The sequence below is a fragment of the Barbus barbus genome, assembly GCF_936440315.1.
Source record: "Barbus barbus genome assembly, chromosome: 34".
Classification (NCBI taxonomy): domain Eukaryota; kingdom Metazoa; phylum Chordata; class Actinopteri; order Cypriniformes; family Cyprinidae; genus Barbus; species Barbus barbus.
The window spans coordinates 15,214,521-15,229,140 of NC_136762.1; the positions used below are offsets into that span (position 1 = coordinate 15,214,521).

At 36.6% G+C, this 14,620-nt stretch overlaps 1 protein-coding gene across 1 annotated transcript; it reads left to right on the top strand.

Moving 5' to 3' along the window:
* The first annotated feature begins 588 nt into the window (after window positions 1-588).
* Window positions 589-12,822, top strand: LOC306854596 (alpha-2-macroglobulin-like). Its single transcript, XM_079392747.1, has 34 exons — window positions 589-1,187; window positions 1,355-1,535; window positions 1,657-1,813; window positions 2,470-2,522; window positions 2,623-2,643; window positions 2,808-2,973; window positions 3,089-3,173; window positions 3,249-3,366; window positions 3,466-3,586; window positions 3,676-3,785; window positions 3,868-4,038; window positions 4,123-4,356; window positions 4,464-4,676; window positions 4,785-4,934; window positions 5,780-5,905; window positions 6,068-6,155; window positions 6,935-7,061; window positions 7,394-7,619; window positions 7,690-7,816; window positions 7,895-8,016; window positions 8,115-8,166; window positions 8,245-8,328; window positions 8,411-8,587; window positions 8,680-8,755; window positions 9,653-9,809; window positions 9,905-9,979; window positions 10,061-10,223; window positions 10,311-10,504; window positions 10,586-10,798; window positions 10,923-11,041; window positions 11,308-11,389; window positions 11,541-11,633; window positions 11,725-11,830; window positions 12,120-12,822. The coding sequence occupies exons 1-34, from the start codon at window positions 1,102-1,104 to the stop codon at window positions 12,158-12,160; spliced, it is 4,314 nt and encodes a 1,437-aa protein (XP_079248873.1). The 5' UTR covers window positions 589-1,101; the 3' UTR covers window positions 12,161-12,822.
* The last annotated feature ends 1,798 nt before the right edge of the window (window positions 12,823-14,620 follow it).

The window sequence follows — 14,620 nt, forward strand, 5'->3', positions numbered from 1 at the left end:
TCTCTCACAAATGCAGTTTTACATCTCACAATTTTGGCCTTTTTCTCAGAATTCTGAGATATAAACTTGCAATTCTGAGGGAAAAAAAAGTCACAATTGCGAGATTTTATTGATAGTTTATATCTCACAATTCTGACTTTGTAACTCGCAATTTGTGAGTATATATCACACAATTCTGAAAAACAGTTAGTATTGCGAGGGAAAAAAAGTGAGAGTTATGAGAGAAAATTCACAATGACCTTTTTTGTTTTTATTCATTGGCAGAAACAGACTTCCATAGAAACTTTACTCATCCCATCACTCTCAAGTAATAAGGAGAATGCTATTATTCCTAAAAACCAGAAGAACTCACAATAATATGAGAAGGCTTGTCAAACCTTGAGCTTTTCCTGTCTTTGTGTAGCATCTGCCAATCTGAATATGAATCCCAATGTTACAAACAAGATCCTAGACAGAAAACAAACCTGGTAAAATCTTTATCGTCTTTATAGTTTACTTGACAAATTTTAGTGAACTGAGCTTTCAGAAGCCATATTAGAAGGGGTCAAAGGATTTGCAGATATAAAGAAACATTTACTCTGAGTGGGTGTGGGTGATTCTTGACCTTTGATTTCAGTATTGTTTGTTGATATTGGAAAGAGGACAGTAGCCTTAGTAGTCAGAAGGGTTTTTTTGTGTCTGTGTACAGTTTGTTCAGATGATGATGTGTATATATGACCATTTTATATAGGCTGTGTGAATGACTGAAAACTATATAAAAATAAATATATATTTCCTTGTATAATGGCAGCATAAATTCATTGTAAACTTTGAGTTGTTAAACTGCAAAATATGTTTTGTAAATATCTGTATAAGTGATTTTTAAATAATGTGTTGTCTGTATTTTACTGCATAAATAATACTTTTAATATTTAGCACAGAAGTATTTTTTAGGCTTTAGTAGTGCTAATATTGCACAAGTTTTCAAACTGTATTGCCTACATGGTTGAATCATTAATCAGATGATCAATACAAATGTTTTGAAGGACCACCTTTAGCATGAGACTCCCTTTATAAGAGACGGCTCAGTTCATGTCAAGACCTGGATGATCACTCGTCATCATGGATCTGAACATTAGCTGCTGTTGGAAACAGCTCCTTCTGTTCTCTTTCCTTCTTGTCTGTGTCAATGGACAAACATCAGGGCCGTAAGTAACTAAGTGTTTCTATTGAACGTTTGTTTTCATTTCTATATAAATTGTCTGTTGCTTTTTTTCAATAGGCAACTAGATCAATACATTTCAGCATTTCCTGAAAATGTACCACCAAAAAACGTACCACTCAGATGATTGAACGCCTTATTATTTCTTGACAGATCTTTCGCAGTGACATTTCCTGCAGTGATCGAGTCAGGATCTGAAGCTAAACTGTGTGCAAGTCTTCTCAAGCCCAATGAAAGCCTTGTCATGAACATTTATGTGGTTAATGGTGATCAGAGCACTTTACTGCTACAGGAGAAAGCTGAGGAAGAGTTTCATCGCTGCTTTAACTTCAAGGTCTGTAATCAGCACATTATAATAAATATATTCAAATATGCTTGTTTCATCATAATTCATCTAGGTTTTTGAGATGGTCTGTTTGCAGAGGTTGTGAATACAGGATATTATTTGTCATCAGGCTCCTCTGGTAGAAGAAGAATCAGTGCAGAGAATGAAGGTAGAACTTCAAGGAGAGTCTTTTAAGATGACTGAAGAGAGAAAAGTCATGTTCAAACCTTACCATCCTCTGACCTTTATCCAGACTGATAAACCCATCTATATTCCAGGACAAACCGGTGAGCTGTGAAAGTTTCAAAGGTTAAACAACATTAAATAGGCCTACTGCTGCTGTCATCAAGTATATTCCCCCTCCTTGACAAAGCTGCATTTTACTAAACAGCATATTGAGTATCACAGTTTAACCCGGCTATGCGATGCCAAACATGTACAGTGTAAAATGTCACGGTTAGATGCTTGGAAATAGACGCCCAATCGTGTGCTTTGGACAGTCTTGGAAATACCGTGCACTGTATAAACTGTCATTTTAGCTTTTGAGACTCAAAATATCAAATGTTGATGGAAAACGTGAGGAAGAGAGTGTTTCATTCTTACCTTTTGTCCAGCTAAAAGTCCCTTCAGGAAAAACTGGACAGTACAGTATGCAATAAAACAAGGATGCGCTGTACTGGTGCCGTTATGTAAACAGCTAGTATGTTCGTGCAGTCACTGTCACTGACCCCGCAAATATACAAATAGAACATTAAACCCAGGAATTAGGAATGTAGGCTACAGTGTGAAATAATGAATACCTATACATCGTAACCCAGGATTCTATTCAGGACAACAAACTGGATGGTACAGTTCAGCTACAGTAGGTTACATCTGAAATACTGGTTATCACAATACAAACACGGATTATAATTATATTTATCATACATTTTTGTTTTCACAGTGAATTTTAGAGTTGTTACCATGGATAAAAACTTTTCACCACTTGATCAGCAGGTCTGGTGCATTTTTAAATATTTTCAACACGCAAACATGTTGTTGACATTTAATCATATCAGTTTTACAAATTATTTAATTACTATTTGCTTTTTTACAGTATAGTACAGTGGTGCTTGAGGTAAGAACACAAAACCTCCTTCTGTACAGTCAATCATGACAAGCACAACACTGACTTTTTGCAATTATTGTGTTTTCAGTAATTATTATGTATTTCTTCATTATTGATCAGTATATGCGAAAGCTGGCTGTAACTAACTGCACTTTGCGCTTGGTATTATATAGGACAGTCAGGGTAACAGGATTGGTCAATGGACAAATGTTTCTTCAACAAGGTGGATTTTGCAGCGTTCCTATGAATTAAACCAAGAGGCCCGTCAAGGCATGTACAAACTAAATGCTTTTATTGGTGAAAGGATGATCTCACATAATTTTGAGGTGAAAAAATATGGTAAGTTAAATGAACAATTTGCAATGTTCACATAGGACAAATTTCAATAATATCTTTGTATATTTTTATCAGACTTGACTAATAATTAGTCTAATTTATGCCTCCTGACTTGTAGTTTTGCCCAAGTTTGAAGTTACTGTTACAGCACCAAAGACAGTGAGCATAGATGATGAGTTAATGGCAGTTGAGGTTTGTGGAAAGTGAGTAGTATCTTTACTTAAATTAATTTCTTAATGCTTTCTTCCATCCATCCTTGACTTGCACATTTTTCCCAGATACACTTACGGGCAGCCAGTACCTGGTAAATCATGGGTGAAAGTGTGTCGTGATTTTCCACGCTACACTCACAGGCGTGACGAACACAGTCCAATATGTGTGAATGAAACCACTGAGGTTTGTCCTTTTCAGTGCAGTACAAAAACTGTTATGAGACATTTATTTCCTATTAAGTCACTCTTAGGCATTATTTTTGTTTTCATTTATTTCCATTAGATGAAAAAGACAGGCTGTGCCATCCATACCTTAGATATATCTGCCTTTTTAAATTCAACATATGAGGATGAACTAGAAAATTCTCTTCATGTTGAAGTAACAGTAACAGAAGAAGGAACAGGTGAGCTATTAATTACGCAAATGAGAGTTTTAAAATCTGATTTAATTGAAATGCAAGTTTCACGCTCACCATCTATTTGTATTTTACAGAGATCACCATGACAAAATCTGAAACTATATCTCTCACTTTTGAAATTGGCAAATTCACACTTACTGATCTATCCAAAACATATGAACATGGATCAGTTATAGAAGGAAAAGTAAGTCTAAGACCAGGTTCTCAGTTTAACACTATTGATGTATACAGAATCATTTATTCCTTCAAAATCTTATTTTTATCAGATCAAACTCTCAAATTTCAAAGGCGCACCAATTCAAAACAAAGTGGTTTATCTTTTGGAGGGTGAAACTTGGTCCTCAAAACTACTCTTAAATCTCACTACAGACAGCGATGGACTGGCTAGCTTCTCTCTTAATACGTCTAGTCTTCCTGAAGAAGATATTACTCTGATGGTATGACAGTTGCTCCTCATCCACCAAGTGTTTGATCAGTTAATGTTTTGATTACATGAAAATATTGCTACATTATTTTTCCAGGCAAGTGTGTATCCAACATTTCGGTATGATGATTACAAAAAACCCTACTTCTCTACGGATAGAGAAACAGTTCAGCTTTTCCGGCCCGCCACTCCATACACGCCAACATTAAGTGAACTGATTATAGAGAATATTGAGCAACCATTGAAGTGTGATGCTGAGTTTACCGTGACCATCAAGTATTATTTTGTTGGAGAGACAGTTGAAGACTTCAAAACTGACATTGTCTATATGGTTAGAACATGCAGTACATTCTTACAGTGATGAATTCATTGTTTGTTAACAGCATTAACTGGCTGCACTGGTCAGTTTGTCATTGGAGTGTCATCTGTCTGTTTCAGGTCTTGTCCAGAGGAGTAATCGTTCATCATGGATATGAGAAGGTTGAAGTGAAGTCTTCTAATGGAGCAGCAAGTGGCACAGTGTCGTTCAAACTATCTGTTGGTGCAGATATGGCTCCTGCAGTGCAGATTCTGACATACTGTGTTCTGCCCAGTGAAAATGTTGTTGCTCGCAGCACAAAATTTGACATTGAAAAGTGTTTCAAAAACAAGGTATGTGAAAAAAAAAAAAAAAAAAAAAACACATCTGCCCATTTACATTAATCACGGTCATTCTGGTTCAGTACTAATTTGACACACACCCTACTGTTGGCGTCACAGGTGTCTCTGCAGTTTTCTCCCGCTAAAGCAGTTCCTGGTGAGAAAAACACTCTCCAGCTCTCAGCTCAGCCTGGTTCACTGTGCGGCCTCAGTGCTGTAGATCAGAGCGTCCTGATCCTGAAGCCAGGAAAACGTCTGGATGCTGACAAGGTGTAAATACTTTAAGATTAAGTGTTGATTATCTGTGTCTTCATAGTTGAAATATATTAATCTAGTGTCTACTATAATTATTGTTTAAGGTAACATGGGTGTTAAAGGGATAGTTCACCCAAAAATGAAAATTAATCCATGATTTACTCACCCTCAAGCCATAGTAGGTGTATATGGCTTTCATATTTCAGACGAATGTAATCAAAGTCCTATTAAAAGATATCCTTACCTCTACATGCTTGCGAAGGGTTGATGTTGAGATTATATAAACTGCAAATTTGGTCTCCCTTGGCAAACACAGCTTACACTGCATAATTTCATAATTTTACACCTCATTTCCTTCGAGTTCAACTTCAGCCGAATATGACGGGCTTTGGTTTTCAGCTGGGTCTGCACCATAACACCGGTCTTGTCCGTCTGCATCTTTCTTGTGATTTTAGCGCCAGTTTGTTCTCCTGCCCATTATTTACTGCAGTAGTTTCCAGGGAGCGATTTAGTTTTTTACTCAGTAATTAATGTGTTTTAAAATGTAGCGAAGTACAATACTTCAAACTAAATATAAGTAAAAGTGAAATTACAGATTTAAAAAATTACTTTAAAAAGTAGAAGTACACAAAAAAAGCTACTCAATTACAGTAACGCGAGTAAATGTAATTCGTTACTTTCCACCTCTGGAAAGAAGAAAGTCATATACACCTAGGATGGCTTGAGGGTGAGTAAATCATGGGGTAATTTTCAATTTTGGGTGACTACATATTTAAACCTCATTTTCTTTCCCAACATAACATAAAGATTAAGAGGTACCCTGCCATGAATTATTTAGTGTGAATGTGCTCTCATCACAGATCTTCAACATGCTGCCAGTGCAATCAGTGTCATATTATCCTTACAACGTTGAAGATGAGCAGGGATGTCTGCATGTGAGACCCCGTCGAGCTGTACAAACAGACAACACTTATGAATCCTTAAAGGTAACTAATGGATTAATATGTGTAACAGTGCATTAGATTAGGTGAGTATCTAGATGCATAAATATATCAATGCATGTGCTTATAATTCCTCTTATTCTGACAGCTACAAAAAATTATTTTATTTACATTACATTTAATGTGGTTTATTTTGCTGTTGGGCAGAGTGTAGGACTGAAAATGGCAACAAATTTGGCTGTGCGAGTCCCTCGGTGTCTGTCATACAAGGGCTTGACTTATCACAGATATGAAGGTAATATCTGTTATGTATGTATGAGTTAATTCATGCATACATTTTCTACCAATGATTTAATATGACTGGAATTCACCATTATTAAGCACTTTTTCATTGCAAGAGCAATGTACTGCAAGAGCATAAATCTTTGTTTTGTGACAATTGTGTCTGATCTATAAAGTTATTTAAATCAGCAGTTCTCCAAATTTGTGAAATCAAGGAACTGCTTGCAAGAGATGCAGCTCTCAAAATGTAAAAGGTCATTTATTCTGTGAGAAAAGTGTGAAATAAAGACAATATGTCTAAGTTTAATGTATTGGTTTTTATATTCTTATTATACTTATTATTAAACTTAGTATTTTGTGGTGTATCTGTTTTTTTTGTTTTATTCACATTTGATATGTTAGATGTACAAACCTGAACTGATTTTTTTTTTTAATTCAACTTTATTTATACAATTATAAATAATGTATAGGCCCCTTGATTTAAAAAAACTGATTTAAATGTATTAGCATATTACAAAAAATTTGGAAATAAATAGTTACAGTATAAACAATAAAAGGGAAAATGTCATAATGGTTGAAATGTTGTCATTATAAAATAACATACTGTTGGTAGTTTTAATGTTGTGAACACAATGTTGTGAATATTGTATAGATATTTCAGAAAGTATATAATGTATAATTAAGTATAAAAAAGAAAGTATAATGTGACAAAGATACGAGACAGTAGTTCCGTACTAAATTGCTACAGTACATGTTCTGATTCATCACATCATATCATGTGCTTTTTTGTAGTGATGTTTAATTCTTACGAACGTCTGACTGGCATAGCGTTTGATTTGGATGATGGAGGCTCTTCAGTTGAAGTGACAGTTCGTTCTGTCTTTCCTGAAACGTGGATTTGGCAACTTGCTGCAGTTGGGTTAGTGACAATATTTTTATCTGTCAACATCATTTAACATCATATTAAAACCACAATAACTGTAATGCTTCTCTTGGCACTGCGCATGCAATGAGATTTTGTTCAGAATACAGAGATGCTTACAGTATGTAAATGAATATGTGAATTGGATTGCAACGTTTAGGGTTCATATAAACAGAACTTTCATTGGATTCATTCAGACTGACAAAAATTAGACATACTAGAGATCTACTATGAATCAGATAATCAGTGTTTTATATCTGTGTTGAATGTTGTAAAAACAAAACAGCATCTTAACAATCCAATCAAATACTGTTGTAATTTCAACACAGGGACTCTGGATCAGCTCAGATTCCTGTCACGGTTCCTGACACCATCACCTCTTGGGACACGGAGGCCTTCTGTCTGTCCTCCAAAGGTCTGGGTCTGGCTCCTCCTGCTCAGCTGACAGTTTTCCAGCCCTTCTTCCTGGAGCTCTCTCTGCCTTACTCCATCATCCGTGGGGAGATCTTTGAGCTGAAGGCCACTGTCTTCAACTATCTGTCCAAGTGCATCATGGTGAGACTTCAGACCCAGTCTTATGCAGTCGTATCAAATATGCCACTAATCATATGTGTTTGACTGACAGGTTAAAGTGACTCCAGCTCCTTCCTCAGACTACACTCTCAAAGCCTCCTCTGATGATCAGTATTCCTCCTGTCTGTGTGCTAATGGAAGAAAAACCTTTAAATGGATCCTCACTCCTTCTGTTCTTGGTGAGTTTTTTCAGTATGAATCATTGTTTCTCAGTGTTTGTGTCTGTTGTATGTTCATGTACATGTCTTGTGTTGTAGGAGTCTTGAATATTACAGTCAGTGCAGAGGCAGAGTCATCCCAGACTGTGTGTGATAATGAGATTGTGAGCGTGCCAGAGAGAGGACGCATTGACACAGTCACACGAAGTCTGCTTGTGCAGGTCAGTGCAGGTCAAATGGCTCTCAGACGTCATTTATCCATGATCCTAATGCTGCTTATGTCAATATGTTGTTTTGATGTTATTGTTTTATGCTGCAGGCTGAAGGAACTGAGAAGACAGAGACCTACAGCTGGTTACTGTGTCCAAAGGGTTTGTCTGCAGACAATATTTAGCATCACAGTGTTTCTCTGCTGATCACTGATATGTTTCTGTCTCTCTGGTTCATAGGTGACAGTCTCTCAGAAGAAGTGAATCTGACTCTTCCTAAAGATGTGATAGCGGGATCAGCCAGATCCTCTGTTTCAGTCATTGGTAACATTTACATATACAAGCAGAAATTAGAAGTCTGTTTGAATTTCTAAAATGTAGTGTTTTATTTGTGTTTGGTTTGCAGGAGACATATTGGGTCGTGCACTGAGGAATCTTAACGGATTATTACGGATGCCATACGGCTGTGGTGAACAAAACATGGCTGTTCTTTCTCCCAATATTTACATTCTTCAGTATCTGGAAAACACAGAACAGCTCACCTCAGCTATCCGAGAGAGAGCTACCACCTTCCTTAAAAGCGGTGAGTAAATTAGTCATGTCAAGAAAATACTGAGAAATGAAGGCACAACACTTGATCAGCTCAAAATGTTTAATCCCTGTCAAACTCAACAGGATACCAGAGACAACTGAACTACAGACATAACAGTGGTGCATACAGCACATTTGGTTATGGTCATGAAAATACATGGTAAATATTTGTAACTTTTCACTCTCACCTTTTTTCCTAAATATTTAGCAGATAGATGGTATTTATTTGTGGACAGACGAGACCAAAATAGAACTTTATCATTTAAATTAGAAGCGTTATGTTTAGAGAAAAGAACAAACTGCATTCCAGCATAAGAATCTTATCCCATCTGTGAAACATGGTGGTGGCAGTATCATGGTTTGGGCCTGTTTTGCTGCATCTGGGCCAGCACAGCCTGCCATCATTGATGGAACAATGTATTCTGAATTATACAAGCAAATTCTAAAGGAAAATGTCAGGAATGTGGGTGATGCAACAAGACAACTACCAAGCACACAAGCCGTTTTATCAAAGAATGGTTAAAGAAGAACAAAGGTAATGTTTTGGAATGCCCGAGTCAATGTCTGAACCATAATCCAACTGAATTGTTGTGGAAGGACCTGAAGCAAGGAGATAATAGGAAACCCACCAACATCACAAGTGGTTTTGTACTGAGGAATGAGCTAAAATTCCCACAAGATGTTGTGCAGGACTGATCAGCTTTACCTGCGGTTATTGCTGCAAAATAGAGTCACACCAGATACTGAAAGCAAAGATTCACATACTTTTGCAAAATATGTGAATCTTGTGTGAAAATCTGATGATGTTTTGGGTCATATTTAATGCAGAAATATAGAAAATTGTAAAATTTCAACCAGTATTATATATATATAGTATTTTTTTTAATACATGCATGCGTAATAAATATACACAGTAGACCAACACACACGCACACATACAGTATATTATGTAAACAGAGACTTTTATTTTGGATGCTATTAATTGTGATTAATTGGTTGACAGCACTAATTTGATCAACTGAAACAACTTATGGCATTATTAAAATTGAAACAACAGGTTGACTGCCTTTGTCCTGAGGTCTTTTGGCAAAGCACAGAAATACATATTTATCGATCCACACATTATTCAGAGTGCAAAGGAATGGTTAATAAGCAGACGGGATTCAGACGGCTGTTTCATCCAACAGGGAAGACTGTTCAACAACAGAATGAAGGTGTGCTATTTGTCACTAAACATTATCACAGAAACAATGCGTATCTATCTATGACAAAAATATTTAACTTTTTGTTCCTCCAATATATATTTCAGGGTGGAGTGAATGATAATGTGACCATGACTGCCTACATTACTGCATCACTGCTTGAACTGGAAACTCCAGTAACAGTAAGTTCATCTTCAAGAAACACAGTATAAACTCACAGAAAAATGACGCTCACAGCAGCTGTTTCTCTGTTTTTGTCTCAGGATCCTGTCGTCACTAAAGGTTTGTCATGCTTGAGGTCCGTCACTGAGGATGTTAAAAACACTTACACCACTGCTCTGCTCGCCTACACTTTCAGTCTGGCTAAAGACACGGACACTCGACAGAAGCTTTTCAAGAAACTGGAGGATGTTGCCATTTCAGAGGGTAAAAGATTTGTTTCTGATTAATTTCTGTTGTCTTTTATAACTTTTACTGAGTTACTGGTGTCTCTTTTGTCCATGTGTCCTAAAGGGTCTCGTCTCCACTGGTCTCAGTCTGCATCTGCTGATGACTCTGATTCTCTGGCAGTGGAGATCAGCTCATATGTGCTGCTAGCTGCTCTCACTGCAGATTCACTCACTACAGCTGATCTGGGCTTTGCTAACAGGATTGTCAGCTGGCTTGTGAAGCAGCAGAATGCCTATGGAGGATTCTCCTCCACACAGGTGACCCAAACTACTCAAATCAAACACATGATTGCTGAATAATGGGTGAAAGTCACAATACTGAACACATTTATTTCTCAGGACACAGTGGTGGCTCTTCAGGCTTTGTCTTTGTACGCCACCAAAGTGTTCAGCTCTGACGGCTCCAGCACAGTGACTGTACAGTCAGCAGAAGACACTCACCATTTTGATGTCAATCAGGACAACAGGTTACTGTACCAGGAGAAGCAGCTGCAGAATGTTCCAGCCAAATACAGCATTGAAGTGAAGGGCTCAACCTGTGTGTCTGTGCAGGTCTGTAGAGCGTTCAGCTTCATTGACTCACATTCACTTTCTCTCTTTCCTCTCTTGGAATTTTGTGGCTATTCTGCTATGAGATGGTTTATGAATGTGATTTTGTTCATGTTTATTCTCACAGATGGCTCAGTTCTACAACATTCCCACTCCTACTGAAACTAAAACACTGAGCATTGATGCTAAGATTGAGGGCGATTGCAAAACATTGGGACAAAATTTCATTTTGAACTTCACTGTCAAGTAAATACAGATTTAGATTATTATTATGGCTACTGTTTTGATTTATGGTGAATGAATGAATGAATGAATTATGCATTTATATAGCGCTTTATTGTGTATTGCTGTACACCCAAAGTGCTTTACAATGATGAGGGGGGTCTCTCCTCAATTGGCATTCACTAAAGAGGTGTACTGATACCTCTTTAGTGAATGCCTACAATTATTGACAATCTGAAAAGTAGTGTTTTCTAGCAGTGAATCAGCCCTGTTAATTTTCTCTATTTAAGATATCATGGTCCCCAGGAGGCAACTAACATGGTCATTGTGGATATTAAACTTTTATCAGGATTCACAGCTGATACATCATATGTGAGTTTGGGTGTATAAAGTAATTATGAATTAAGAGACACCAATTTTTACACATTTTTACTACAATTTTCTTGCACAATTGCTTTACCTTGCAAAAACTGAAAATCATTTTCATCATATTTTCAAAATAATAATCATATTTCCCCTATAGCTTAGATCATCATTTGATTCAGGAGTAATTGCTCAGATATATGTGGAGCGAGTTGACACAAAAGAAGACCATGTCATAGTTTATTTAACAAAGGTAAATAAATAATAACATTTATATAATTAACATGTATTCAATCATTTCCATGACTGGTACTGTATTTGCATTTTTATTTATCCTTCTGCAGATTCCAAAACACATTTCTATGAAGTACGAGATGAAAATGAAACAGGTTCTTCTAGTGAAGAATCTCAAGCCAGCAGTGGTCAAAGTATATGATTACTACCAAACAAGTAAGATTTTATTTTAACATTCAAAAATTTTTAAAGGTTTACTGTTTAATGCCATTTTGATTAGTCAAATAAATAACAAAAATGTGTAATTCATAAAGTCTTTACTTTTAATATTGTATCTTGTCTTGTGACACAAAGCCATAATGAATTAATTTACCATCAGCTGGCGTGCTCATTTATGAATCGTATTAGTGTGTGTGTGTGTGTGTGTGTGTGTGAAGACTTGCTTTACTACAGTGAGGGATAAACTTCTATTAATTTGTGTCTTGATGTTACCTTCTTCCTTCAGGTGATCAGTCGGAGACAGAGTACTCCTTCCACTGTCAATGAGTCATGCCCTTCAATTCTGCAGCTCATAATACTGTATGGCATTGGTTAATTACATTTGTGATTTTCATGTGTGTTTTCAAATGTGTACTCGGTGGCTGTAGGTCACTCACAATTTTGTTTATAATTTGTTCTTGTCTTTTAACAGAACATGTTTGATCTTATCGTAGAAACATTAAAATAAATAATTTTAATGTTGTAAAAAAAATTAAACCACCAAAATATTGTACAATAAACTGTAACACTTTCAGAACATCCCAGGAAAAAACTGCTCTATAAATATATGCTGCCTTCAAAAATCGATCAGATGATGGAGAAAGGACGTGAAACTGCCATTGGAGCAAAGATGCAAGGAAAGGAAACAAGGGTACACAAAAAAGAAATGAGAAGCACCCATAGACTACTTCAAATTCCACAGTTGCTGGTGCCAGACCCTGTTTAACGGAATGCTTAAGTTTTGAAGTTCAGTGAAGTTGAAAAAAATCATAAAAATTACGCAAAAGCATAATTAAGTATTTTAGTATAACCATGGAGAGCAGTGATGTGTGAACTGAATTTGGTGGCATTACATTGTATAAAAGTGAAATAATTGATTTTTCTTTTCTAATAACAGTGATGTTATTGATTTTTTCACAATAAAAATCATAAAAATGATGCAAATACAACTTTTTCAAGCTAAGTTTTAAAGTATAACTAGCAGGAGAGTACTGATGTATGAACTGAATTTGGTGAAAGTAAAGTGTGTTACAGTGAAGCTATGCAAAAGCAATTTATTTGCAAACTAAGTGTTGTAATAAAACCAGCAGGAGAGCACTGATGTGTACACTGAATATGGTGATAGTACAGTGTGTTACAGTGAAGCTATGCAAAAGCAATTTATTTGCAAACTAAGTGTTGTAATAAAACCAGCAGGAGAGCACTGATGTGTACACTGAATATGGTGATAGTACAGTGTGTTACATTAAATGTATTGAATATGTTTTAATACAGTTAAATTATTCAAAAGCATGTTTTTGTCAAACTAAGTGTTGTAGTATAACTAACAGAGCATTGATGTGTGCACTTAATTTAATGGCATTCATTACACTCAATAATAGTGAAGTTATTGAATATTTTTTAATAACAGTGTCACACCCTATGGACTATTTGTTGTGTTTTCATTCCCCATGTGCTCTGTGTGACCTAGTTTTTTGTGTTAGTTTGATTGTGCCCATATTTGGTTATGTTCATGTTCCTGTTCTCTTTATGTCATAATTAGTTTGTCCTCCTTGCCTGTCTGTCCCTCATCAGCCCTCCTATTAAAGTTGCAATCTGTTCAGTGCATGTTGTCCGGTCTAAACGTTACCTAGCTTCCCAGGTAATGTTCCTAGGTTACGTTACCTAGCTTGTACTTGTTTGGAACAATGCCTGAAACTTGGTATTACGAGCACTTCCTGAGTCTGTTTGCCTCTTAGAAGATGAATCGATCTAAGATGGCACCGCACATGGCAGCTACAGTGCTTTGCTCTTCAGTGTTTGGCATATTGGGTCGAGCATTGAGTAATCTTCACAGATTATTACGGATGCCATATGGCTGTGGAGAACAAAACATGGCTGTTCTTTCTCCCAATATTTACATTCTTCAGTATCTGGAAAACACGGAGCAGCTCACCTCAGCCATCCGAGAGAGAGCCACCGGCTTCCTTAAGAGCAGTGAGAGAAATCATTCATATCAAGAAAATACAGAGACAATAATTCATGACACTTTTGACCTCAGACACACTTGATCAACTCAAATGTTTAATCACTGTCAAACTCAACAGGATACCAGAGATAACTGAACTACAGAACTAGGGATGGGTACCGAAACTCGGTATTAAATCGGTCTCGGGGCTAAATTATGAAAGACCGGAGTATCGATAAGCTCTGACGTTATCGGTACTTCTGTCGGTATTGGAGAAATTAAGAAAACACACATACATTTATTGTTGCTCTCTCTCTCTCTCTCTCTCTCTCGCTCTCTCTCTCTATATATATATATATAATGTCGCCAGCTGTTTTTATGTGCAATAATATTCAAACATTTGTCTATGATGCATTTTTGCTATGCGCAATTCAGAAGCCAGATCGCGCTCACGCGGAGGAGCTTCAGCACAAGCAACATGAAAGTCCTGTTTAATTATGATAGAAGAGAGAACCAACTATTCAAACATCTGCTCACACTTTAGGCCTGTGGCTGTTATATTAAGCTAAGTATTTTTTTTTTTTTCGATTTTGGCTTCCAAGGATTATAGCCGCATTTCTTCTAGCACAACTCCCTTCCCTTCATAGCGACGCGGATTCGTTCCTCCGAACAAAAACTTAACATCTGAATCAGCTCAATCAGTGATTGTTATAAAATGCCGTCTTTACTGTTGCTACATTGCAGGACATATTTGATAGTAAAACGTTGAAAGTACAATCTGCTGTTCCCCGGGCTGAAAT

Excerpts from the sequence above, each read along its gene's own strand:
- LOC306854596 (XM_079392747.1), top strand. The coding sequence starts at position 1,102 with ATGGATCTGAACATTAGCTGCTGTTGGAAACAGCTCCTTCTGTTCTCT. Across the intron at positions 3,367-3,465 it reads GTGTGAATGAAACCACTGAG|ATGAAAAAGACAGGCTGTGC; the intron begins GTTTGTCCTTTT and ends TATTTCCATTAG. Across the intron at positions 11,390-11,540 it reads TCACAGCTGATACATCATAT|CTTAGATCATCATTTGATTC; the intron begins GTGAGTTTGGGT and ends TTTCCCCTATAG.